At 37.9% G+C, this 27,308-nt stretch overlaps 1 protein-coding gene across 1 annotated transcript; it reads left to right on the top strand.

Annotated features, from left to right (window-relative positions):
* Positions 1 to 6,215: 6,215 nt before the first annotated feature.
* Positions 6,216 to 8,235, top strand: LOC134623786 (ladderlectin-like). The gene is made up of 4 exons (XM_063468806.1): positions 6,216 to 6,305; positions 6,404 to 6,532; positions 7,712 to 7,823; positions 8,153 to 8,235. Exons 1-4 carry the CDS (start codon positions 6,216 to 6,218, stop codon positions 8,233 to 8,235), a joined length of 414 nt encoding a protein of 137 aa, XP_063324876.1.
* Positions 8,236 to 27,308: the final 19,073 nt, after the last annotated feature.

Below are 27,308 nucleotides of genomic sequence, written 5' to 3' on the forward strand. Positions count from 1 at the left end.
AATACGAACATGGGAGAAAATAGGGAGACTGTGTATAAAAATGACCATGACTGTGATTGTGCTTTAGCGCTTGTTAAAGCTGAAAGTCTGGACTTCAGTCACATATTGATTTTTTTGATGTACAATCTACTGTGGTAGTGTGCAGAGACAAAATGACATGTGTTAGGTTTGTGTCTCTGTACCTACGCTTCGTGTTGTCTCTTTTGCACTTTTGTTTATAGTTTAGTGTGCTTAGGTTGTGTGCCTAGTTTTGCTTCCCTTGTCTCGTCTTGCCTAATTAGGCCCAACTGTGTTTCCCTTCTGTCTCCCATTTTCTCATAACTCTGCTGTGTAATTTAAACCTCTGTCATCACCTGCTTATTATCGTGTCGTACCCTTACATTAGTGAGGGTACGACAAGCACATTATGTGTTTCCTCCATGCTCCTGGTTCAAAGTGTAACTTGTTAGTTTCTTCATCTCTAGTGTCTTAGTTCTCTGTTTCCAAGTTTAGTTTCCTTGTTTCCAGTTATTATGTTCTGTTGTATTTTGGCATCTGAGTTTTCACAGCGTAATAAAAACTGCCTCTTCTTGTTCATCCCTCTTTGTTCCGAGTCTTGCGTTTGGGTCCTTTATCACAGTGAATCATGACACGTTCAGCTCCTGTGCAGAGCTGGTTTTTAAATTCAAATTTGTCTCTTGCCACATCTGTAAGGACAGAAACACTAAATTAAAAGACAAACTTGCACTTCAGTAACCCTTCATTAATAATGAACTACACATAAAAGTAGCAAAGTCCAATATTTATGTGCTAAAACCAACTATGGCCATTTGGCAGCTTAAGTTAAAATTTATGGTTAAGTTTTCCACTGGTGAATTTTTTTTAGCAGACTCTTGTTTTGTTTTTGTTGTTGTTTTACTGAGTTTGTTTAAAACGTTCAGGCTAAAAAACAGTCTAATTTATTGTTAATTGTTCACAAAGTTACATGAACAGTACTCTGTACAACTTACATCCTTCAAGAGAAATAATTTAAAGCATTAATATTTGCTGTCAAATACCCAAGCAGCTCGAACACCAGTTATGACACCTATGTTGTTGACCATGATGCAGCAGCAGATTGAACCAGGACTGGAAACCTGCTCCATCATCTCATCTTTGCAGATCTCCATTTAAAAAGCACCAATTACTCAAAGATAAATATTAGCCTGGATAATCTGATAGGATATAAGGCTTTTTTAAAGTAACAGCTAACGTCAGCTGTCAGCAGAACTGAAGAACTGAAAAACATGTAAAACTTCAGATCCTGATGTGTATGAGGACATGGAAGGATTAGCTTTGTTTCAGATTTGAGAGACACACTTTATATTTTATAGCTTGTGATGATTCTGTTCTCTTTGTTATTACAGAAGCTGGTCTCAGATTCAGACCTCAGGACTACCTGGTGACAACAGTGACTGCAGCTGTTTTACTGATAAAGTTAAAGACAAAAAGTCAAAGTGATTAAGCATCCATGTAACTGTGACTATATATCAGCAATAGTAGTTCAAACAGTATCTCAGTTTGGTGTTTCAAAAAGCTGCTGATCTCAGATCTTCACGGCTTGTTTTAAATACTGAACGTGCATGAAGAAGACACAATGTTCTCGCTAGCAGCATTAAATAAAACTTTATTTAGGTCAAAGGTCTTCACATGTATGTTGAACTAAAAACTATAATCTGGAATTATTTCACACATTGTTTTGCCAATAGTGTGTTATTTACCATAACGTAATTCAGAGTCGTTCATACCAGAATAACCAGAGAGGATAATATATATTGGATATATATCTTTCTGCAGGACTGAATCCTCTGAGGATTATCCGAGTACTTCTGAAATTACAAAGAGGAAAGGTCTCTATCACGCTGTTCATGAAATCTTGGGTTATTCATCTTCTGGGGCAGGTCTACAGTGGAGCTTTGACGAGTTCCCAGTAAGGGAGTTGGTGGTGAAGATCTTGAGTCCTGTGTGATGCCTGCGATAAACTTCAGGCTTTCCTGATGTTTCTGAAACAATGCCTCTCTCAATGGGTCAACATGACAGCTGTGATGAAAGAAAGGGAGGAAGTTTCTCCAAAGCTCTAGACTCAATAATCCCAGCTTGGTCTTGATGGTCTCCCTCACTAGTTTTCTCCCATAGTGGATATAGCTGTTGGTAATCAGAATCAGAATCAGAATACTTTATTGATCCCTAGGGGAAATTATTTTGGTTACAGTGCTCCAGTATAAACAGTAACACAGACAGACAATACACTAAGTAAGGAATAGCACAATATATACAATGTATGCATGCATATATGCATACACATGTAAGTCACTTATTGATAAATAGCTGAATAAGAAAGAAGAGCAAGTGCAAAAGGGTGTAGCTATTGTAGTATACAGTGTTTTAAGTGGATGTGTTGTAGAGGGAGATTGCCACAGGCAGGAATGATTTCCTGTGTTGTTCAGTGGTGCTTTTTGGTAATCTCAGTCTCTCACTGAACGTGCTCCTGTGACTGACCGGCATGTCGTGGAGTGGGTGGAAGGTATTATCCCACATTGTCTTTATCTTGGACAACATCTGCCTCTCCGACACCACCTTAAGGGAGTCCAGCTCCATCCCCACAACATTACTGGCCTTACGGATCAGTTTATTGAGTCTGTTGGCATCTGCGACCCTCAGCCTGCTCCCTGCAACAGAGTTGAGGATCGCACTGGCCACAACAGACTCCTAGAAAATCCTGAGCATTCTCCAGCAGATGATGAAGGACCTCAGTCGCCTCAAAAAATAAAGACGACTCTGGCCCTTCCTGTAAAGTGCTGTGGTGTTTTTAGCCCAGTCCAGTTTATTGTCAATGTATACTCCAAGGTATTTATAGTCCTCCACAATGTCAACACTGACCCCCTGGATTGAAACAGGGGTCAAGTGTTTCCTGATCTTCCTGAAGTCCACTATCAATTCCTTGGTCTTTACCACGCTGTTTTGCTGGAGTTTCCACTCAGGCTTCCTCCTGCAATTGTCCTTTGCCTCTCTGATCTTGTCCTTCAGTAACATCTGAACCCTTCTCACCTCTTTACCTTAGTCACCCACAACGTGTTATTTGGGAAACAATGGACAGTCTGAGCTGGAACAATGGAGTCTGTGCAGAAAGTTATGTAGTCTGTGATACACTCAGTAAGCCCATTGATGTCCTCGGCATGAGGCTCACAGAGTATCTCCCAGTCGGTCACCTCGAAACAGCCCTGTAGTTCCGCTAAGGCCTCCTCTGACCACCTCCTAATGCTCCTCGTGGTCACAGGTTCCCTCCTCACCATTGGCACATAGCAGGGGGTGAGGTGAATCAGGTTGTGATCTGACCTTCCAAGTGGGGGGAGGGAGGAGGAGCTGTATGCATCCTTAGCATTAGCATACAGTAGGTCTAAGATTCTCTCTCCTGGTGGGACAGTCCACATATTGTTTAAATGCTGGTAATGTATTGTCCAGTGTAACATGGTTGAAGTCACCCGCGATCAGAATGAAGGCACTTGGGTGCTGAGTGGGTAGTGTCACATGCAGCTGTGGGGTTAGCAGAGGGAGGAATATAAATAGCCAGCAAGATGACATGAGTAAATTCCCTGGGCAAATAATACGGCCTGAGTCCAACAGCACACAGTTCAGTGTCCGGGCAACAAATCCTTTCTTTTATTGTTATGTGTAACAAAAAAAGCAAGCCCACCTCCTTTCTTCTTACCACTACTGATGCTGTCCCTGTCTGCCCGAACAGTATGGAAGCCTTCCAAGGATGTGTTATCGTTGGGAATGTCCTGGTGCATCCATGATTTAGTGAAACACATAAGACTACACTCCCGGTATTCCCTCTGACTCCGTACAAGCGCTGAGAGCTCATCAATTTTATTTATTAACGATCGCACATTTCCCATACGATAGACGGCAGACACGGTTTATACCTCCTTCTTGCTTCGAGCCTCCGCTGTCTCACCGTCTCCTTCTTTCTTCTCTTCTGTCCTTGACCTCTGCATCCCCGATGTATTTTTCTCCTAATTTCAGCTGGTACGTCTGCAGGTCTGGCCAGCGAGCCTACTGGCATCAGGGCGATCAGCTGATCTCTGGAGTAAACAGTCCGTGCAGTATGTAGGTGTTGTCCCGTTCCTCGACAAAAGTAGCACTTCTGCGGCCACCAGCAGAACAGAAACTCTCTCAATCCACATGATTGAGGGAAAGATAATAAACAGATAAAAGTACAAGTAAGGAAAAAAAGCTAAACTAATGAGAAAAAGCAGGACTAACTGTAACAGGCTACATGCTGGTTGGTGCATGCGCACTATTATACTATAGTATAATAGACCTTACTACTATAATAATGTGGACTCTATTATTAAATGAAAAGAATAAATTACACATCTATGAAACCTGCAGCTACTGTCTTTATTTAAAGTTGAGTTAAGTATTTATAGTCCATGTTACCAGGCTGTAGAGTTCTCTGTTAGTGTAATGGATTTAAAACTGTTTAAATCTTCAATTTTATCTCAAAGGACAACATGATATTTCTTCCAATTTATTAACTAACTGCAACAATATTTTCAGTCACAATTGCGTTATCAAGGGGTGGCAATACATTCTTAACTTTTAGAACAGGAAGAAGACGTTATGCATTGTATCTTTTTAAATACTGATAATGACACTAATTACAATGTATTTTAATATCCTTGATCCTTGTACTTTTTGAAACCTCTCTGTTGACTATCAGTAAATATCTGAAACCAAGTCAGCATGAAATCAAATTAGGGATGAGGCAATTGGGTTTTTGTTTGTTTGGTTGTTGTTTTTTTTGGTTAAGAAATAAGTTGTTTCCTGATTTTGCAAGTATACAAATGTAAGAGTATATAAACACTAGTCTCGGAGCTTTTCATCACCTCTATGGTGGAAGACTGAAGCTACTGGCTCACAGTAAAAAGAAAGAAGACCTTCTACAAAAGGTATGGTAAAAACTCTTAAATTATCTTTTCTCACTTTCTTTAAAGATTTGTCAGTACTTCTTGTCTTCTGTTTTTTCACAGAGACACCATGAAGCTCCTGGTTGTGGCTGCACTTTGTGGATCGATGTTTCTGACCACTGCTTGTGAGTATTGCCGTATAATGTAAAGTATGTAAATATGTGTAAGTATGTATTTGTTGTTTGTATGTGTTTAAATAATCAGTCACCATCTATTGTTTTGCTGTGTTCATTTCTGCCACGTGAAGACGTCAGCGGTGGTGCAGGAGGTTTAATTCCAAATGGTCAGTGGACATTTCCAGATTTTCACCAAAGTTAATCACATTTATAAAGAAAAGAAAATTAATTGTGTCATGCATGATGCGACTCTCAGTTTAGAATGTAGAGAACACATTTTAAGGAATGAAAGAAAAACAAAAATGCATTTTAAAATTTATATTTATATATCACAGAGTGAGAGAGAGATTGTGAAATTTAACTAATTTAACGTAGAAATAGTGTCCAAAGAAAATGAAAATAAAAACAGTCACAAGCCAATTTAAAGACCTTTTAGATACATTAAAGTTGTTCATTGAGTATAAGTTGTATAACTAAAAAGACCATATTGTTTTCTCATTTTACGGTTTAACAGCTGTCTAAGTCTGAGCACAAGTTAAATACCAGAAATGCCAGCCTCATATCAGCCTCATATCAGCCTCATATCAGCCCTTCTGGCTATTAAAAAGTTGAAAGTTTAAATTCGAAGCTGACCATACTTTGCCATCATGTCCCCTCAGCTTTAGAATGACCAGAGATAAGACTTGCAGAATCAGTTGCTAAAACACATCTGCATTGACTTGCATTTAAGTGACCATGTTTTGTTCTGTTCAGTTCTCTTTGTAAATATACTAATAATCATAAAATCAATAACAACTTTTAATGAAACTTTGTGTTTTGAAATTTTACTGCCTATTACTTGAGTGAAATGATTAATAATCAATAAAAAAAGATTACAGCTGCATAGATATAATTACATTATATAATTGCGAGGTAGTCAAAGTGCGCTGTATATTGTCGATCACTTAAATACGTAATATTTAATTGTCAAGCTGGTATTTGTATGACTGGTTTTTTTTTTCAATATTGTACATGTCATAATAAAAACTAAAACAAAATATAATATCAGCTGGAGATACATGTACAAACAGCTATTTATTTGTTCCCAGCAAAGAGTTACCGGTTCAACATGTCCTCTGGTTGTCCTCATGGTTGGACTCATTTCAATCAACGTTGCTTTGTCTACATTCTACGACCCATGAGTTGGGCTCAAGCTGAGGTAAGTTTCTCTGATTTGTATTGTCTTCAAAACTTGGTTAAAACACATCTAGCCTAGTTGTGACTTTAAAAACCTCTCTCTGTCACTCTTCACTGAAGAGAAACTGCTTGTCCATGGGTGCACACCTTGCATCTGTGCACAGCTGCAGTGAGTACCATCACATTCAGAAGCTGACTGGTGTTCAATACTACAAAGAAACTTGGATAGGAGGAACTGATGCATCCGAGGTACTTTTTTAAATCATTACGTTATGTTTCTGTTTCTCTTAACCCTTTAAGATCTACCATAGAACCAAGTACCCCAAAGCTTATCTTTATATTTTTACATGCTGTAATGCTATTTTTGGGAGCATTTCAAGTTGCTATATATCAATACAACCGTTATATCCCAAATTTTGATAATATGTATGCATTACGTCTATAGTAACTACCTAAATTGCAAAAAAAAATTGCAATAAAGTCCAAAAAAAAGAAAATACTTTTTGTTTTGTTTTTACACATATTTCATTTTATCTCTCAAAACTGTAAATACAAAATAGTTGCACAAAATAGTTTCCAACCACAGGAAATTTGTTTTGAGTGTCTTTATAGTTTTATTTTTGAGATAAGTTTTTTATATATACTGTAGGGAAATAATAATAATAATAAATAAATAGTATAATGCAAATTAGCAAAGAAAACAGCATGTGCATCAAAATAAACTATTTCCAGCACTGCAATTTTAGTTTTAAGCATCCCAGAAACTATACAGAAAAGTATAAAGTCAAACTTGACTTTTAAAAACACCAGCATGGGTTTATAAAGGTCGTTAAGGGAAAACCAAACTAAGTTTCCCACGAAATATGACATCACTTCCGGTTTTGGCAGGTAATGGCGGACATGCGACAGTTCGCACTGACGTCTATTCTAACACAGGAAGTGTTATGTGCTGATCAGATCGGCAAAGCATGTTCCTGGAATATTATGGGGTTTTTTTTCCTGCAAGTGCTTTTTTATGCATTTTTTGCAAAGCCATATTGGAAAGGAAACTGTGACCTAGGACAAGCTGAATGCATAAGATTTAAGTACAACTTCTCTGGTTTGCTATGCAAAAAAAAAAATAAATAATGTGCTAACTTATGTGGTTGCAGTTCTACCGGGATTTAAAAATAGATATGCAAAACAAAGCATTCCTGCTCCAATAGGTCTCAAAGGGTTAATGATGACAGATTGCCATTATCTCAAAATTTAAAATCAATTGACATGAATCAATTAAAAGCAGCTGAAATTATATAATAAATAATATCTGATATTCACCAGCTTCCTGCATTGGTTATGTCAATTAAATAAAGCTGATTTGAAAAGACTTTTGCTTGGCGTGATCTTTTGGCCTGACCGAAAAATTTGCTATCAATTTCTGTCTTCTAGGAAAGTGTTTGGCTGTGGAGTGATGGGACCCCTTTTCACTATACACACTGGTGCCCAGGAGAGCCCACTAATGGCTATGGCAAGCAGCATTGTCTGCAGATGAATTATGGCGGTAATTTAAAGCACAATATTTAACATGATTGCCTAATTTCTGAATGATTTTTTAAATGAATTTACTAGTGCTGTCAGCGTTAATCTCGTTAAAATGACATTAACGCCATTACCGTCTCTCGCCCCATGCATGGGCTACATGGCATCAACCTGTCAGTGTGGTTAGTTCATTAACGCTTCTGTGCCGTGCAGCCCCTTGCATGGGGCGAGCTGCGTTGACTTGCTAAGGGCGATTTGCTGCGTTAATGACGGTATGGGGTTAACGTCATTTTAACAAGAATAACGCTGACAGCACTAGAATTTCCTGATTTCTGTTTTTGAAATTTGCAGATTCCAAGTGTTGGGATGATAAGCTGTGTGACGAAAATCGGCCATCTATCTGTGCCAAGAAAATATCAAGACACCTGGGCTGAGACTGAAGCATAAATTTTCCAGTAAAACACAAACTGATCTACAATAGTGTTTGTGTTATGCTTGCTCCTACTTCTTTTCCTAGTTACATTTTTCCTTTCTTGGTAGCACCCAGTCTAAACATCAAAATGACAAATCAGCAAAAGCTGCATTGTCTTTTAAGCTTTGTGTCTTTAACAAGAGCAGACTGATTGTGTTACCACAGCATTGATCCTACAAAACTGTTGTTTCTTTGTTTTTTCTTGTTTTGCAACATTAAAGCTTTCAGTGAAGCATCTCTTGTGTCAAGGTATATATATATTCAGCAGTCATAATATACATATATTAAAATTAGGGAATTAAATATTTATCTGCACTTGCTGGTGTTAATAATATGTCCTTCTAGTCCAAGACTTTGGACAGTTAGAAAACAATATGTTGTCATGGACATTACAATTTGATCACCTTCTCTTTTTTTTTACTACTGTGTGGCTTCTATTAATAATATTCCAAATAAAATAGCAATTTTTTAGATGTCTCTGTACAGTTGAAGTAAGGTGAAACAAATATGAGCCTCTTATTTCCCCTTACTCCTGTGGGTGGTCTTTATCCTTCAAGCTTGGGTTCTCTACCAGAGGCCTGGGAGCTTCAGAGTATCTTTGCTGCTCCTAGGACTGCGCTCTTCTGGACAGAGATCTCAGATGTTATTCCTGGTATCTGCTGGAGCCACTCACCTAGTTTGGGATTCACCGCAACTAGTGCTCTGATTACCACTGGGACTACTGTTACCTTAAACTTCCAACTTTTTTTTCTTAAGATAAAGTGAACCAATTTTTTTGGAAATAATCATGACTGATGCTGCTGGTATTTCATCAACTCTCAGCTTGAACTTTGACAATACTGCTGCCAGTAAATGAACTGGCCCTAGAGAAAACACCTCTTTCACAACCTAAAAAGAGACAACCAAAGGTAAAGACAGAAAACAACAATTGTTGACACACATGACCAAAACACAGGCAGTTCTGATGAAGAATACACTTACCAAAGGATTCTGTGTTAATGTCTGGAATTGTTGTCCATTTTTGTAAACTTCCCTTGCAATCCATCCCCAGAAGTTCTCAACTCGATTTAGATCAGGGGAACACGTAGGATGGTCCAAAAGAATGATGTTATCCTCCTGGAAGGAGTCCCTTGTCCTGCGAGCATTGTGTACTGTAGCCTTGTCTTTTTGAAAAACCCAGTTGTTACCACACAGACGAGGGCCCTCAGTCATGAAGGATGCCCTCTGTAACATCTGGACATAGTTAGCGGCTGACACCCTTGCACCTCCTGACCTCTATTGTTCCACTGAGGGAAAAAGCTCCCCAGACCATTATGGTGCCCCCTTCACTGTGGCATGTAGAAAACATCTCAGGTGGGATCTGCTTGTCATGCCAGTAAGGTTGGAAACTATCAGAACCACCAAGGTTAATTTTTTTCTTGCACAGTCAAAACTATCAGTTCTGTGGCGTTCAAGGTGACAAGACCTTTGAAGAAGTTTTTTTTGTTTTTCAAGCCCTTCAGTCTCACTTGTCATCTGATGTCCTAATTTGGGTTGAGGAAAGCCCCTCTAAGAATGAGGGTCACTGCATACAAAAAATGTTTTTGCCATGGGCTCAACGGTGTCACCTATTGTAGCCAATCTTTACATGGAGGAAGTGGAAAGAAAGACTCTTGGCTCTTTTGTAGGGACAGCGCCTAGCCAGTAGTACAGGTATGTGGACCTTGAGTCAAAATTCAAAACAAAGAAGTAGAAACATTCACAGCTCACATCCATCAGTGGATGGAAACATACAGTTCACCAGGGAAGATACAAATGATAATAGTTTGCCATTTCTGGACTGTGCTGTGCTCATTGAGGAGAATGGATCCCTCAACATCAGGACCCTGCAACACAACACAGAAAATGAACACACACATTTAAACATAGCTCTTAAAACAGGTGGTTGTCAACAAGGTGCAGTTTAAGCAACCAACTAGGGAGAAAACAAATAACAAATGGAACAATATTGTCATCCATTATGTAGCAGATTTATCAGAGAAACTCAGGAGAGACTCTCCAAGCACGACATCCCTGTGCACTTCAGGGCCAGCCACACTGTCAGACAAAAACTGGTTCATCCTAAGGACAACACTCCCAAACACAAACTAAACAACGTAGTATACGCTGGGCAGTGCAACAAGGAGTGCTCAGACATTTTTCATTGGAGAGACCAAACAACCATTTCATGCATGCATGGCAAAACATAGAAGACTTCAGCTGCAGATCTGCATCTAAAGGAAAAAGGTTACTGTTTTGAGGATGCCAATGTTCACATTTTGGACAGAGAAGACAAATGATTTGTTTTTTGCCCCCCAGGCAAAAAAACACAAAATGAGAGAGAGAGAGAGAGAGAGAGAGAGAGAGAGAGAGAGAGACATGAAATTAATACGTTTGAGGATTATGTTTTTTTTAACCTCTTAAGCCCCAAGCCTAACTGATCTCCTGCCTTTTGCCCCCGTATCAGGGGGCGTTGGGGCTTAAGAGGTTAAGCTGGTGACCAACTGAACGAGGAAGGCATTCCCAAGAATGCATTGCTAGTACAGGACACCACCTCTACAGTTTTGGAAAAAACTTTAGTTGTCAAGGTAGAAATATACTATATATAGCATTGTTTCAGATTTCTGCAAAAACACGGCTGCCAATCTATCGGCTACTGACTCACCTCATCTTTGTAAGTGAATGCCAACAAGCAGTGTGTTAGTCGTAAATGAGAGAATGAGAGAATAATTACAGTGTTGCTTTAAAGAATGAAAATTGATGATGGAGTCGAACTCAGTCAAGTCGACCTCTGCTTGCATGAAACAGTTATATAATACACTGCCAATTAAGCGATTATATATTGTCTGGCACACTGTATACAGGAACTTCTGTCATATTATGTACTTTGGTTTGCTTATACTGAAGAAAAGACTGGAGGATTGTTTCGTGTTTCACTCATTTCTAGCTGAAATTACTTTATTTTAAGAAAAATACCCAGAAAGATACCCCCTTGTACTGTATTCATATCAGCCGAGTTAATCTATATGAACAGTGCAGGACACCCTAACTGCTCTCTCTTAAAGCCCTCTCACAATGTCTGGTTTAGACACTGGTCCTACCTACATTTAATTATTCTACAAACACAGGTCTACTATGTTTGCATTTGGAAATAAATATTTGTATTTTCTATGTGTCTTTGTGTGTGAACTTTTTGAATTCTTATGTAACATAATTCTCCACCTTGGTATGGGTGGAGTAATAATAATTAAGCACTTACTAATGGCCTGTAAGGCCTGAAGGCCCGCAACATGGCCCTCAGGTCCGGAGATGCACAGGCCTACAACACAGCCAGGGCTAAGCTAAAGAGGGGTATCAATAAAGCCAAACACCATTTTAAAAAGAAGGAACACTTCTCCAACTCCAACCCCCGATGCTTGTGGCAAAGACTCATGATCATTAGATCGATGTTCCCTCTAATTTCTCATGTGTCCGAGCGAACGCACAAACTCCCTGAGAGGTCCCTTGGACCACTGTGAGCAACAGCAGACGTGTGCACTGTGGTCACGCCAGCATCAAATCCATCCAAGTTACATGGTTTATTAAAATAATCAAATTACAGCATTTACATTTATGTTAGACTACTTTTAATTAACTGCTTTAATCCACTTACAATGAAAATTTAAAAACATCTTGTTCATGACCTGTGTAGTATGTTAACACTATTGGAGGTAAAAATAACTTGAACTCCAATTTTGAAAACACAACTTCTTTTTGTTTTTTTATAAAGCTCTGACTTGTATTATGAGTATGAATCTGTGGTCTGGGAGAGAGTCCTGTAACTCTGCAAAATACAGTATATAATAACCAATGTTTGGTTAGTTACTTCTTCAAAAAAGTAACTGAGTTATGCAAAAACCAAAGTTTTTTCCAGCTGTTTAACTAAAAATGCAGCCAAGGCGTTTTTTTAAATAAACATTTCAAACTATTTACAGAACAATCAGTTGTTCTGCATCAAATTTGATGCCACACAAATTATTTGTGCAACTCCAAAAAATAATTTCTGTCCACTATGAGATAAAGGAGAACAACAGCCTGATACCTGCAGGCCTGACAACAGGAAATGTATCACTCCTGTAACACCTGTAACATTCAGCAGCTGCCTCATTGTTCTGACACACACAACTAAACTATTGACTACACTACACACTAACTACACAGATTTGCATTAAATGTCACAAATCTGGCCTGCTTTAAATCCACCTTCATCGTCCCGATACCCCAAGACTCCAACCCATCAAGCCTCAATAACTACCGCCCAGTAGCCCTCACCCCCATCATTACAAAGTGCTTAGAGTGGCTGGTCCTAGCACACTTCAAATCCTGTCTTCCCCCCACCCTGGACCCCCACCAATCCGCATACTGTCAGAACAGGAGCACAGAGGATGCAGGATGTGTAAATGGTTACTGTACTTCCTGATGAACCTGCCCCAACATGTCCGGCTGGATAACTACTGCTCATCCACCATCACAATGAACACCAGTGTACCACAAGGCTGTGTGATTAGCTCTTTCCTCTACTCCCTCTTCACCCACGACTGTAGACCTACCGATGGTTCCAACACCATCATTGAGTTTGCAGATGACACCACGGTTATTGGCCTCATCAATGACAACGATGAGGCCGCCTACAGAGAGGATGTGGATCGTCTGGCTGAGTGGTGCAACACAAACAACCTGCCGCTCAACAGCGAGAAGACCAAGGAGCTCATCGTGGACTACAGGAGGAATGCTGACCCACATCCACCCATCTACATTAAAGAGACGGTTGTGGAGCGTGTGAGCAGCTTCAAGTTCCTGGGTGTCCACATCTCCGAGGATCTCATCTGGACGACCAACTGCTCCAAGTTGGTCAAGAAGGCTCACCAGCGCCTCTTCTTCTTGAGGACTCTGAGGAAGAAGCACCACTTCCTGCCATAAATGACATCTACAGAAAGCGGTGTCTGAAAAAGGCTGGGAATATCATCAAATACCCCAGTCACCCATCTCATGGACTCTTCACCCTCCTGCCCTCTGGGAGGTGCTACAGGAGCCTCTGGACTAAGACCACCAGGTACTGGAACAGCTTCTTCCCTACAGCTGTCAGACTCCTGAACTCTGCCTCCTGACATCTGACCCACATTAAACTTCTTCTTGAACATACACACACCCACAACCACCTACAACTGAACACACAGACAGTGGACAAAACAAACAAATGGACAACTGCACTTTCATACACACAATAATAACATAGACTGAACCATACTAGCACTTTATATAACCCCACTGATCTAAACTGCACTACTGTAAATGCTGTATAGACAATCATTCTGTACAACCAATAATTATAATTCTACAACTGTTTATGACTTGCATAGTTCAGATTTCTGTATAGTTTTGATAATTATATCCTGTACATAACCTGTACATAGCTTGTACACTCACTACAGCCTGTACATACTTATTGTTATATCATATTCATAACCTACCTTCATACCATGTACATTGCAACATACCCATAATAGACCCATATTTTGTACCCTCATTCCTATAACAGACCCATTTCTGTAATATATCTATATATCTATGTTTTTGCAAATATATATTCTTGTAATATATCTATATCATGGCTAAAGCTCTTTTTGGATGGATGCAAACTGCATTTCCTTGCCTGTACTTGTGACATGTGCAGTGACAAAGTAGAATTCTATTCTATTCTATTCTAATGCTTAATAGATTGATATTATTCTAAAGTGTTGTCCAAATGTATTACATACTCTGTGGTGGACTATGAATGTAATAGAACTGAAGATGTATCACAAAACAGAAAGATTTATTACAATGCTAATAGTTTTAATTTGCATGCGGATATGAACTGCAGCTCAATATACAATATAAAGCTTTGCAGAAAGCATTCTTTTTTTATCAGGCAAAATTTTAAAGAGAAAAACCAGTTCCAATTTATTGCATGTGATGCTTGATTGCTTGCATTGTAGCAAAAATGCAGACATACAGAGAAAGAAACAGTAATGAAGACATTGTGCTTTTTACTAATGAGTTAGAGAGTTATTGCAGGATCATATGATAAGGTTTCCAGTTTCACAGTCCATGGTATCCAAGCATTCTCTCTTTCCTTCTGCAAAAAAACAAACAAAATGTAGCGCCTCTACTCAGGACCAGTACACTTTCACTTCAAATAGAGACCCTAGACATCTTACTAGGTTCAGAAGGAGGTTTTGTTTTGGATACTCACAAAAGGAGTTGGCTTGGAAGTGAATAACTGGGACTTTTATTGCCTCAGTACCATCCATAAACATGTACAACACAATAAACCAAATCGCACACTAATAGTGCATTTTAAAGGTGAATAAATGTAAAACAGAACAAAATAAAATAAAGACATTTGAATGGAAGACTTATACTGAACTGTATCAGAGCTCTTTTGAATGAATGAAACAGATTAAAGTGTTCCTCTTGTGAAGTTTAAATTGTCCAGTCTGAATTGTCCTTTAAAGTCGTTGAAACCCAAACAGGTGTACTGTAGAGGAATTGTCAGTGTGCAGACCCTATTATTCGGGTAGGAAAAGTAGTGCATAGGGCTTATCTGAAATCCTTTCTGGTAGTTCAAAAAAACCCAATCTACACAAACAGTGCAGAACAATGAATTTCTTTCCCATCTTATGTTCTTAACATGAGCTCATTCACGTCTTTTCCAAATGTATTAATAACAAATGGCAATCCCTTTAGCTTTACCAAGTTACAAGAGTTACAGTAACTTGTTTGTACCAGTATCAACTATTTTATCAAAATTATATCACAATAAAGAACATCAGCAGCTTAAACAGTAATGTAAACAGTCATAGCAATGAAAGTGACATTCATCCTTAAGGCTTACAAGCAAATGTGACTTAATTCACAATGCAAATACTATTAAACTTGTAATATGCTCATATCTATAGGGCTTTGGAGCGTGATGTCACAGGAGCGGGGCCACGACCCCTCCCGCCATGATAGTAGGCCAAGGAAAGCACACGGAAGCGTCAGCTATGGTTCGTACGTGCTGTGTTGCAACGTTAGATCACACGATAAGGAAGGCAAGAAACTGGAAAATTGGCTCTCTTTTCATCGTTTCGCCTCCTGGAGGCAACGGGAGGGATCTCATGTATCCGATATTACTAAACGAAGACGTCAGGCTTGGATTGCAGCGGTCAGACGAGCGGATATCGAGTTCTCTGCCATCCCCAATTTTTTGTTGGTTTGCTCGCGGCATTTTCTTTCCGGTGAGTTCTAAATAAATTCATATCTCTCTTAATAGGCTTTTCGTGTTATTTTGAATGCGCTGAGGTCATAGATAATTAGATAAAACATCCTAATGTGTGATGCTGCAGAACCACGTCATGTTGACGGAGTAGAGTATTATTTGGCATTATTGCAGGCAAACCAGCATATGAAATATGAAACAAAAGAAAAGTATGTTTATTTTTTTTATTCAAGATCTGTTGACATGTACTTAGCAAGTACATACACATGAAATGCAAACTATTTACATGACAACGCACAGCTGGCAACCTCTGGCTGTACCTTGGTCATATGGTCAACGCACTCACAACGTGGAGGCTTAAAAACGGCCAAATCTTGTACCCAACCGTTTGTGAATTAGATGCGCGCCTCCAGGAATTTATAATTCCGAAAATGATTCGCCGTGTATGCGCTGACTCCACAGACAAGGTACGCGACGATATCGGGATAGGACAACAGCGGTAGGCTGTCTGGGTTTCCGCTCCACTGCCTTTTTTCATACGAGTCCACATTACCGATGCACGCTATTTTTTCCATGTACCGTTTCTTGGCGTCTGCGCGCAGTTGGTCGCGATACAGCCCTTTGTCTTTTGCGTTGATTTTAAGCATGGTTCTGGCAGTCCTGCTTCCAACACAGTGTGTTTGTTTTGATTTGTGGCCTTCTGACATGGCGCCGCGATCCCACAATGCACTGCGGCGTGACGTCAACTCCAAAGCCCTATTAAGACATAACCATTCTAATATATACAGAGCTAGTGCTTCTATCTGAATACCTCCCCGATCGGAATATGGCTTCGGGCGGTGGGGCGGCTAACAGCTATTAGCAGCTAGCATCAGCAGTAAAACATCGTTAGCTCAAAGCATTCAACACTTATAACACACTGTAAAGAACAACAAGAGAAGTAAAACAACACACCAGATTCTCATAGCTCCCGATTGGTTTTTTGTTCAAAGGTTTCTGAGCTGAATCTGCTAGTGAAATACATTATCTAACTTAACAGGTAGCTAACAAAACCATGTGACTCACCGGGATTTTCCAACACAAATAACTGGACAGACCTTATTCCCTTTGTGGTCAGAGTTCGGGGCCTAATAAAAGAGTAGCTTATTAGCATTTATACGTAAAACAATCTGGTCTCATTAACCGGGTTGCAGCATTGCATACCAAGATATTATTTTCCATGCGCTCCGACACGCACTTGACCGCCATCAGAGGGAAGATCTCACAGGAAGAGACAGGTAATGCTTCCTGCACACTAGACGCAAGGTCGTCAGAACACAAGACTGCATCACAGCACCCCCTTGTGACAACAACAGGCTATAGCCTTAGATAACAAAAAGGGATTTTGCAGCCCTGTATTTCACATGGGTTACAAAAACAAAACACAACAAAACTGCAATAGTTAGTCTCAGTCTGTGCCACTCAAAGCTCACGTGTAATCAAAATCTCCATAATAATGAAACACATTTACAACAGAGGTGAAAGTGTTTAGCGAGAAAGTACTGAAAAACTATACTCAGACTAACTGAGAAAATGTGTTTTTCTACATCTATATCACCTGAAATACTCAAGCCAGATTGCCCAATGATGTCACAGTGTGTTGTGTGCAGCAGGCAGGACCCAAATGCAGGACTCCAGGAGGCAGAAAATGAACTAAAAAAACAGCTTTATTGCTGGATCCGGGAAAAGCTAACTAAACTGAGGAATAAACAAGAAAGGCAAAGAAGACAGACCACACTGTTTGGAGAGGGCACAACATGACACAGGGAACGGAAACCACAGGGGTTAAATACACACAGGAGTAATCAGGGAATGGGAAACAGGAGGGAAACACAGCTGGAAGAAATAGAGTCAATGAGACAAGGGAATCAAAACTAGAAACACTGATATGAGACACAGACTTTCAAAGTAAAACAGGAAACATGGTAGGCACAGACTAGACACTGAACTAAACCTACACGAAAACATGAGGATAATAATTTTCAGAACTGCACCACTAAAGAATCAGAACCTAAACCATATTAGAGAATAATACCAAAACAAAAAAAACCTGAAAATGCTGGATCAAAATGACCCAGAACTGTAACAAATTATTATTTAATTCACATTCATTTTTAAATAACCCAGTACATGCAAGTTTTAAATATACCCCATAGTCCATAGCTTTGTACAACTTTAGAGGACGGTAAAGTGTTTTATTTATAAAATGAACTCTCTTATGCAATCATGTATCACCTTGAATTCAAACTGTAAACATTCTAGGAAAGAAACAATGATGTGTGCAATGATAATGTCAATCAGAGAAAAGCTGAATATTATTTATATAACAAATAAAATATTATATAATGCAATTTTGATACATACTTTTAAAAAACTTCATGTGGCTTGATATGGTGGTGTTGTCGTGGCTTCGGCATTGTCTGCATCTGCATGAGTTGAAATGTTCTTTGGTTGCAGTTACTAATGTAGGGTAATTATTACTTTTATTTCTTAGTGGATCAAAGATAAATTGCTATTACTAGAAAACCTTTAGATTCACCTGACACAGTTGTTTCCTGTAGAAGACCTGCAAAGAAAATTTGACGACAAATTTGTTTTAGTGTATCGTTGCTGTGGCGTCATTGAGGGCCAGTATAATAATTTACCTGGCATATCTTTATATACAGCAGGGTCGGGGGAATGCCAGGCCTCAAGGGCCGGTGTCCTGGAGGTTTTAGATGTGTCCTTGACCAAACAGAGCTGATTTAAATGGCTAAATTACCTCCTCAACATGTCTTGAAGTTCTACAGAGGCCTGGGAATGAACTAATCATTTGATTCAGGTGTGTTTACCCAGGGTGATATCTAAAACCTGAGGGACACTGGCACTTGAGGCCGGGAGTTGCCAATCCCTGATATACAGTATACAGTATATTACATTACTCAGTGTGCAGTAATTCTTGAAATAAATAATGGTAACACTTTATAATAAGTGCACACTATTAAGCATTAGTTAATCATCTGTTAAGCATTAGTTAATGGTTACTTACAGCATCTACAAAGTATTTCTCATAATCAGTTAATAGTTTTCAAGCACTGCTTTAAACACTTTATTCATGATTAATAAGCTAATGTACAACACTTTTTATTAATTATGTTTTCATGTTCTAAAACTCATTGATTAATCATTTATAAACGCTAGTCTGCATCAGTTACAAACCACTCATTTCAGGATGTTCAATGGTATACAAAATCATTGGTAAAAGGTAAGTAGATGGTTAACATACCCTACATAATACTATAAACTCTACATGTACTACACATAGTAGTTTCATACTAGATGTTTTATAAACACTGAATATCAGGGTTACATCACTCAGCTGCTATATCATAACAGATGTCTTACAATACATTTATAACTGTCACTTAAAGGCTGCCAAAGCTGTAACTCACTATCGGCCAACTTCTTTTTCGATAGATTATCTATAAATACTCATGAATACCTTAATAAACTTATTTAGGAAGTTACAAACCATTTACTACTTGTTAGTAAAGTATCTTGAGTGAGCTCATCTAAAGTGGGGACCATATATACCTTACAACCTATTTATAGATGTGAAAGTTTTTAAAGTACATTGTAACAAAAAATAAATGACAACACACAGGGTAGATCCAGAATGCACTGTATTTTTAAGATGCCAATCACAAAAACATGAGAACAGATTGGACACACAAATGTTGATACAAAAATAAAAAGTGTCATAAACTATCAGCCAATATTTGAGGTAATACAGAACACGGCTGGATGCAAACTATATGACCTGTAGCTCTTTACATTAAGTGTATCACATGTGTGATCATTAAAATAAAACTACAGAATTTATAAAAGTAAAATAATAATAAAAAACATACAAACCAAAAATCAAAAGTGTCATCTTTTTAAACAAACAATTGACCAATCAACCGGAATACATAACTTGTATTTTTTAAGCTGTTAACAATGGTGGACTCTCACCACATTTCACCATGTAAAAAAAACACAACAAAAATCTAATCTTTCTTTGTTTTAAGAGGAAGCAACTTCCCTGAAGACTTATACGCTTTGAATTTTTCCTCTGTTTCTGGATCTGCACTGATTGCTGCAGCACACTGTGTGGCAAACAATGAAAGTTTCTGTCCCTGCTTGTTTTTTTCTAATTCTTTATACCTCTCAGGTGCAACAATGAATAGCTCAGCAATTGGAGCAGACGTTTAAAGGCAGCAGACATGGTGCCTCCTCTTTTGAACAGCCTCAAAATCTTGCCATACCGGGTGACTACTTGCTTAGGATTCTGGACTGCAATTGAGAGAACATAATCATTAATGTAATGTAACAGTGTAGTAACGTAACACACCGCATGCAAAATCAAACTGTTAAGTTAATCACTTTACCTCTTTTTCTTTGTTTTTGGTCATGTTTCTTTCACTTCTTGTGCTTTTTTGCTTTGCCCTTCTTCCTCTTCTTCCTGTCTTCATCTGATGAAGTTGTGCTCATGGAGGAGTCAGAACTCTCATCAAAAGACCCATCAGAGGACAGTGAAGATATGCTCAATACCTCACTGGAATCCTGGACAGAACTTGTGGGTTCCTTTGAGAGAGCTAGTAAAACAGTTAAAAAGACAACACAAAATTACTCAACAGAATGCTTGCGTAAGTGCTCAAGCAGAGCAAGTATGTGACAAGCTATGTAATGTTTTTAAGAGTGGACTTACATGCTGCTAATTGCTCCTTTAGATAGTCTCTTTCTTTGGTGAGCTCATCAATCTTATCCTTTTGCCACTCTAGCCTCATCTTACAGATCTCCAACTCTTGTGATTTTCTTCTGTCTGCCAGCTGTGCAGTTGGGGCAACAGTCACACCTAGAGAAAATTAAAAACAAAATGAGACTTGGCTATAAATAAAATTAATAAAACAAATACAATAATAATAATATTGTACACTTTGTAGAATTTAAAAAAATAGTAAAAGCATTACAGTGATTGATAAATAGCCTACACTGGCAATATTACAAAATATAATGAGTTATGTATTTAGAAACTGGCCAATTTGACTATAATTATATATTAACGTATTTCAAACATAGTGCATTAGATTGTACAATGTAGAGCATTTATTGTGAATTTATATTGCATAGACATGCAGCAAAATAGCTGGAGAAGGCCTGACAAACTAAATTACAGAAAGCACAATTTTAAGTTACAGCCCAGAGTAACACCAAAGGCGATAATCCTCATTTAACTCTTAAGCCACAAGAAACAACTAATAAAATAAACTGAACTGTGTTTTTGCCGATATCTAAATTTGAAATGTAGGTAAAAGCTAAGCTAAGCTAATCGCCTAATAGCAGCTAACGAAAAGCTACCTGCTAATAGGCAGTGGATGTTTACAATGAAATACGGTAATACAATGATGTAAAAAAAAATATACTCACCACTGGTAACACGAACATCCATCTTGTCCACGTTATTATTTCCCCTTTTTGCCCGGGTTCGCATGCCGGTAGATCGCTCGAGGCTTGTCGTGTTCACAGAGGAAGCATTACTCCAGCTTGATTATGACCTACAGGTGAGAGGTCACAGCATCGCGGTCTCCTATTGGTCATGTAGGAAGCAGGAAGCAGCAAAAGCGCGGCTTCCTCTGTTGGCTTAACAACAAACTGGCTAAAAAATGGGAAATGTCACGCGACTGAAAAAACTAATTAACGAGGAGATTTCAAAAAGAGGCCCACTGAAGCTTATAAAATATCTTCAGAGGAAAAAGCTACTTAAAAGAAAAATAAAATGCAAAGTCTGCCAGCAGAAAATGAAACTGAAGAAAAGGGTGAACAACGGAGACCAATATGCTTGGTAAGATATCTATATTAATTTTCATATTATTTTTTTAGACTCAACCTCATACGAAGTGACACACTTACTGTAAAATTTATTAGTATTATTTGTTTTCACACCAAAATTCTCCTTAAAACGGAGCTAACAGTGGTTTCATTTAAAGCGTGTGGTCTGGCAAATTAAAGCAAGTGAAGTCAGTTAGATTATCACCTTAAAGACTTGTCATTAACATTACAACTACACAGAGTCCCTTTTATCACATTTGATAAAAAGACACAATGGTAAATTGAAGGCTACAATTAAACAAAACAAGGAATTACAAAATTTGTCTGCAAGTGCACATTAGGTTTAGTTTAAACAAATACTTATTGCATATAATTAAACATACATATTTTATGTTACTATTTTGAAAATAGGATCTGTCGTGGAGCAGCACATGGTGGACACGTCAAACAAACCTCCGTCAGACACAAGTCACTTTTCAGCCGTTCTAAAGTCTCACTTCAACGCTGGATGCAATTTATCTACAGGTGAGCTTAAACACTACAGAAAAAAAATAACGAAATAGGTTTAAATTACTCTTTGTAAGGATGGTTTTTTTTCTCTGAAGATTTTCTCAGGGTCTGCGATTACTTCAAATCGACATGATAGATGACACCATTGCAGGCAGCACAACAACACTTAGTAAAATGTCCAAAAAAATAAGGAGGGTATGTGTGGCTGCAGGTCAAAGATTGAGACGTCGTACAGGTCAGCAGATTGGTGGCCGAAGGGAGTTTGTTGTGATTGATGAGAGTCACTTTCGTCACACACGAAAGGTACGTTTTTGTGACTGTAATTTAATATTACATCTATATATTTATCAACCTTTCATAGTATCATTTAGTCATTTTTTTCCATTTTGTTGTTTCTGCATCAGTATGGGATAGGAAGAATGGCTGGGGGATGGAAAAGAAGAAAGTGGGTCTTTGGAATGCTGGGCATAAAACATCGAGGGAAAACAAGGCCTATCTTACGACTTGTGGAGAAAAGATCTCGAAGACATCTTGTTCCTGTGATTACCCTTCATGTCCGGATTGGTTCCTCAGTGATAAGTGATGAATGGCGGGCCTATTGTGTACTCCCAAATTTAGGGTATGAACACCATACTGTTAACCACAGCAGGTGGTATGTTGACCCTCGTACAGGTGCCCATACCCAACATCTGGAGAGAGCCTGGAGGTCTTACAAGGAGCAAATCTGGAGACTCAGGGGTAACAGAAATGATAGACTACTGTCAGAACACCTTACAGTTATTGAGTGGAACGAGTGGCTCGCAAAAAAGCACAAAAATGGTACATTGGGGAGACATATATATGACATTTCCAAAAAATACAGATAATTCTAAAAGTTAATGTTGCTACTGCTTTTTTTTTCTTTTTGAAAATGTTATTTGAAAACTTTATGTAAAGAGCTACAGGTCATATAGTTTGCATCCAGCCGTGTTCTGTATTACCTCAAATATTGGCTGATAGTTTATGACACTTTTTATTTTTGTATCAACATTTGTGTGTCCAATCTGTTCTCATGTTTTTGTGATTGGCATCTTAAAAATACAGTGCATTCTGGATCTACCCTGTGTGTTGTCATTTATTTTTTGTTACAATGTACTTTAAAAACTTTCACATCTATAAATAGGTTGTAAGGTATATATGGTCCCCACTTTAGATGGGCTCACTCAAGATACTTTACTAACAAGTAGTAAATGGTTTGTAACTTCCTAAATAAGTTTATTAAGGTATTCATGAGTATTTATAGATAATCTATCGAAAAAGAAGTTGGCCGATAGTGAGTTACAGCTTTGGCAGCCTTTAAGTGACAGTTATAAATGTATTGTAAGACATCTGTTATGATATAGCAGCTGAGTGATGTAACCCTGATATTCAGTGTTTATAAAACATCTAGTATGAAACTACTATGTGTAGTACATGTAGAGTTTATAGTATTATGTAGGGTATGTTAACCATCTACTTACCTTTTACCAATGATTTTGTATACCATTGAACATCCTGAAATGAGTGGTTTGTAACTGATGCAGACTAGCGTTTATAAATGATTAATCAATGAGTTTTAGAACATGAAAACATAATTAATAAAAAGTGTTGTACATTAGCTTATTAATCATGAATAAAGTGTTTAAAGCAGTGCTTGAAAACTATTAACTGATTATGAGAAATACTTTGTAGATGCTGTAAGTAACCATTAACTAATGCTTAACAGATGATTAACTAATGCTTAATAGTGTGCACTTATTATAAAGTGTAATAATAAACATAGAGGAACACAAGAGACTGAGTCTGCAGTATAGATGATATCCAAGACTTACTTTTGTTTTACAACTTGAAAAAACAAAGAAACAAAGAAACAAAAAGATGCACTCCAATAAATATACCAAACTGTGGTAAATCCTAGGTCTCCCAATGTGTCAGAAAAGATTCCATCTTAATTAGTTGAGTCACCTAACACAGTTGTTTCATCTGGAACATCTACAAAGAGAGTTTAAACCACTTTTTTCATTGCTGTGGTGTCATTGATCGCCTTCCATATTTTATTGGACACATAGTGTTAGTAACAACATTAAAAACAAATAAAAAATCCAAATAAAGTACAGAAGTGAAGAGATACCAGCAAAACGTAACCCAAGAATGAAAAATAATTCATGTTAACCAGCATATCTTGTCTTTGTGCAGCATACTGTATATTACATAAAGTTATTGTAAAGTAATTCTTAAATCAAATAATACATATAGAAGAAGACAAGACACAAGACAAGTGTCTGCAGTGTAGAAAATAACCAAGCCTTACTTTTGATTTACAACTTTTGGAGGAAAATCAATCAAACAAACAAACAAAAAAGATGTACTCCAATAAATATACCAACCTGTCATAAATGGTGGGTCTCCCGTTGCTCCCGGAGTACCAGCATCTGCATTAGTTGAGTCACCTGACCCAATGTCCTCAAAAAGAGCTGCAAAGACAGTTTGAAGCTCAGATTTGTTTTTATGTATTGTTGCTGTGGCACTTGAGTGCTTTCCACATTTATTGGACACACCGTGTTAGTAAAAAAACAAAACAAAATGCATGTTAGAAGGTAATCAGATTCAACTACCAAGCATGTCCGTATATACAATATAAGGAAAATATAATGATTGTATGTATATTTGTAAAGACTTATATATTATATAAAAGTCATTGTGCAATATTTCTCATTCATATTTAGGCAAAGAAAAAGGTCAGATTGTTAATTTTAGTGTTGCGAAGCTAAACTGTTCATAAAGACTTTGCATGTAAGATACACTATTCTTCAATCACATGCTGCTTTTTAATTATGTATGTAGAAAGTCACTCTACCTTGCAATATATAAAAATTGAGAGGTAAACTGTACTGTACTGCTTCTCTCTTTGAAATACGATGACTTTGTGTCAAAGCAATGATGAGACACACATGCAGAAATGCAGTCAGCATCTTCATGATAGAGGTATTAAATGTCATAATAACCTTTAATAAACACATTAAGAAATGTTAGTTTTGCAGTAAGCTGTACTGAAAACTGACAACTAAGAAATAATAGTAAATATTTAATAAGAAAACATCTATTGCAAAATTACCTTCTGTTTGTCCTTCTCAGAGTCAGTCTGGAGTTCAGTCTGTCTGTGTGGACAAAGTGTATTCAGCTTTAAAAAAAAAAAAAAGACTCATTCAAACATGACTCAGCGATTCTGTTGGCACGACAACATCCTGATCCGTTTCCAGGTAATTCCTTAATGCTCACCTGACCTAGCTCCAGAACAAGAAAGTAAACTTAAAAATGTTTATTCAAGGCTTCAGCAGTGCTTGAGCATTTAATATTTCACACAGTGTTTGTGGCCAGTCCTAAAGATAAGAGACTCCACAGACATAACACATGTGCAACACCTTTCTCTGAAATTTTGAAAAGATGAACTTGCAGGTACTTTGTGTCATGAGTCAAATACTTCCATATTATGAAAGCACGAGCTATCATAAGCCAAGACAGAGCCCCAAAGATACACCTGATAACTGGCACAATCCTCCCTCCACGTTGAAGAGGCCGAAATGCCAGAATCTCAGGTGAAAACCTCACAAAATTTCGACAACCACCAAACAGCTAAAACAGTAAATGAGAGCAGAAACACGGATTCTGCACAAAGACGTAAACACAAAGCGCGGACCTGCCGATGGATCATAATCAGTGAGATGTCACCTTTCTCACCTGATGGCACGGGCATGGTCGGGGCTTAAAGCCAACAGTTCACTGATTCTTCCCTTTGTGTTTACGCCCTTTTTGCGCTGATTCTAAGGCTGTTAGTTTTATCTCTCTCCAAGCAATATTGAGCGAACCAGCAGCAAAAGAAGATCCAAACTACGCTTCACATAAACATCATCATGAATTCCCTCTGACTTTTGCTGTTTTGCTTTCACCACGATAAAAATCACACTTCATGCACATCTCTCTCTCTCGCAGTATACTTCAAGAACAGTTTCCCGTCTAACAATCTGTTTTCTGCATTATTCGCTTGCTTGTTACGCACAAGTCTACCGTTGTTTACAGAGCTGTCGCTGCTGTTTTTTCCCCATTTACTTACTTCCGAAAAGAAAACCTAATTTCTGCTGTTCAATAGGCTTCTGAACAAATTTGAACTTTTTAAAATTATTCAAAATGCAAAACGCTTAGCCGTGTCTCTAATAAAACTGGGTTGAAACCCTCTGTAACAATATTCCAACATAACATTATCATTGATTGATTGAATTGGGGAGATTAAAATTAATGATATATTTTTATGTGGTTCAGCTACAACTCTACTAAAACCTCAGCCAGTAATAGGTAGGCCAACTTTTGGACCATCTAGTTGTCTGTATGTCTGCTGGAGTACGTGCACCACATTTGTGCACTATCCGAAGGTGCCAAATAGTGCCCTGGTGGAGTGAGGAGCTGTAAAGAGAAGCAGATGCTCTGTTTATATTCTGCAAATGTTTTAAGCTAGCCTGTTTCAGAGATTCTGTACAGCAGCTTTAAATGTTTTCCAAAACCACACATACACTTGCCTTATCAGTGTTTTTCAAACTTTTTACAGTGTGTACCGCCTGAGAAAATGTCAGCTCTCCCAAGTTCCACTATGAACGCATGAAACTCATAAATCTTACAACACAAAATTAGTAATAGTAAATTAATAAAATTAGTATATGCAGTAAAGATTTGCACCATAGGCCAAGTTGCCTCAGTTTTTATAATTTTTAATTAATATTTTGTACATTGGTACATTTCAAGGACTCTTCTCTTTTTGGAGTGTATTTTTATGTATCTTTATTGTATTAAACATACACATTAAAAGTGAATCTCTGTCCAAAAAATCACTCAGTTTACTTCTTACTCACTAACCTTGTTAATAGTCAGTTTCCTGTATGAATTGTTGGTTGTTACCAGTGTTGGGCAAGTTACTTGAAAAAAGTAATCAGTAACTAATTACTGATTACTTCTGCAAAAAAGTAATCCTGTTACTTTACTGATTACTTATTGTCAAAAGTAATTAATTACTAAGTTACTTAGTTACTTTTAAAAACGTGATTTACAACCTGAATAGGTGAAAAAGCAATAGATCTTTCAGCCCAAGTCTACTTTTTCTGCATAATTCATCATAAAAAATGTAATCAAATGGAAACGTCTCTTTTTAAAACTTGTTTTATTAGTGTTAATCTTTTAACTTTATGCATCAAGCAAAACTTAAATTATATGCAACTAGAGATGGACCGATCTGATATTACATGTCGGTATCGGTCCGATACTGACCTAAA

The sequence above is a fragment of the Pelmatolapia mariae genome, linkage group LG3_W (genome assembly GCF_036321145.2).
Source record: "Pelmatolapia mariae isolate MD_Pm_ZW linkage group LG3_W, Pm_UMD_F_2, whole genome shotgun sequence".
Taxonomy (NCBI): domain Eukaryota; kingdom Metazoa; phylum Chordata; class Actinopteri; order Cichliformes; family Cichlidae; genus Pelmatolapia; species Pelmatolapia mariae.

Coding starts and splice junctions, on each gene's coding strand:
- LOC134623786 (XM_063468806.1), top strand. CDS start 6,216: ATGTCCTCTGGTTGTCCTCATGGTTGGACTCATTTCAATCAACGTTGC. Junction 6,306..6,403: donor TGAGTTGGGCTCAAGCTGAG/GTAAGTTTCTCT, acceptor TCTTCACTGAAG/AGAAACTGCTTGTCCATGGG. Junction 7,824..8,152: donor TCTGCAGATGAATTATGGCG/GTAATTTAAAGC, acceptor TGAAATTTGCAG/ATTCCAAGTGTTGGGATGAT.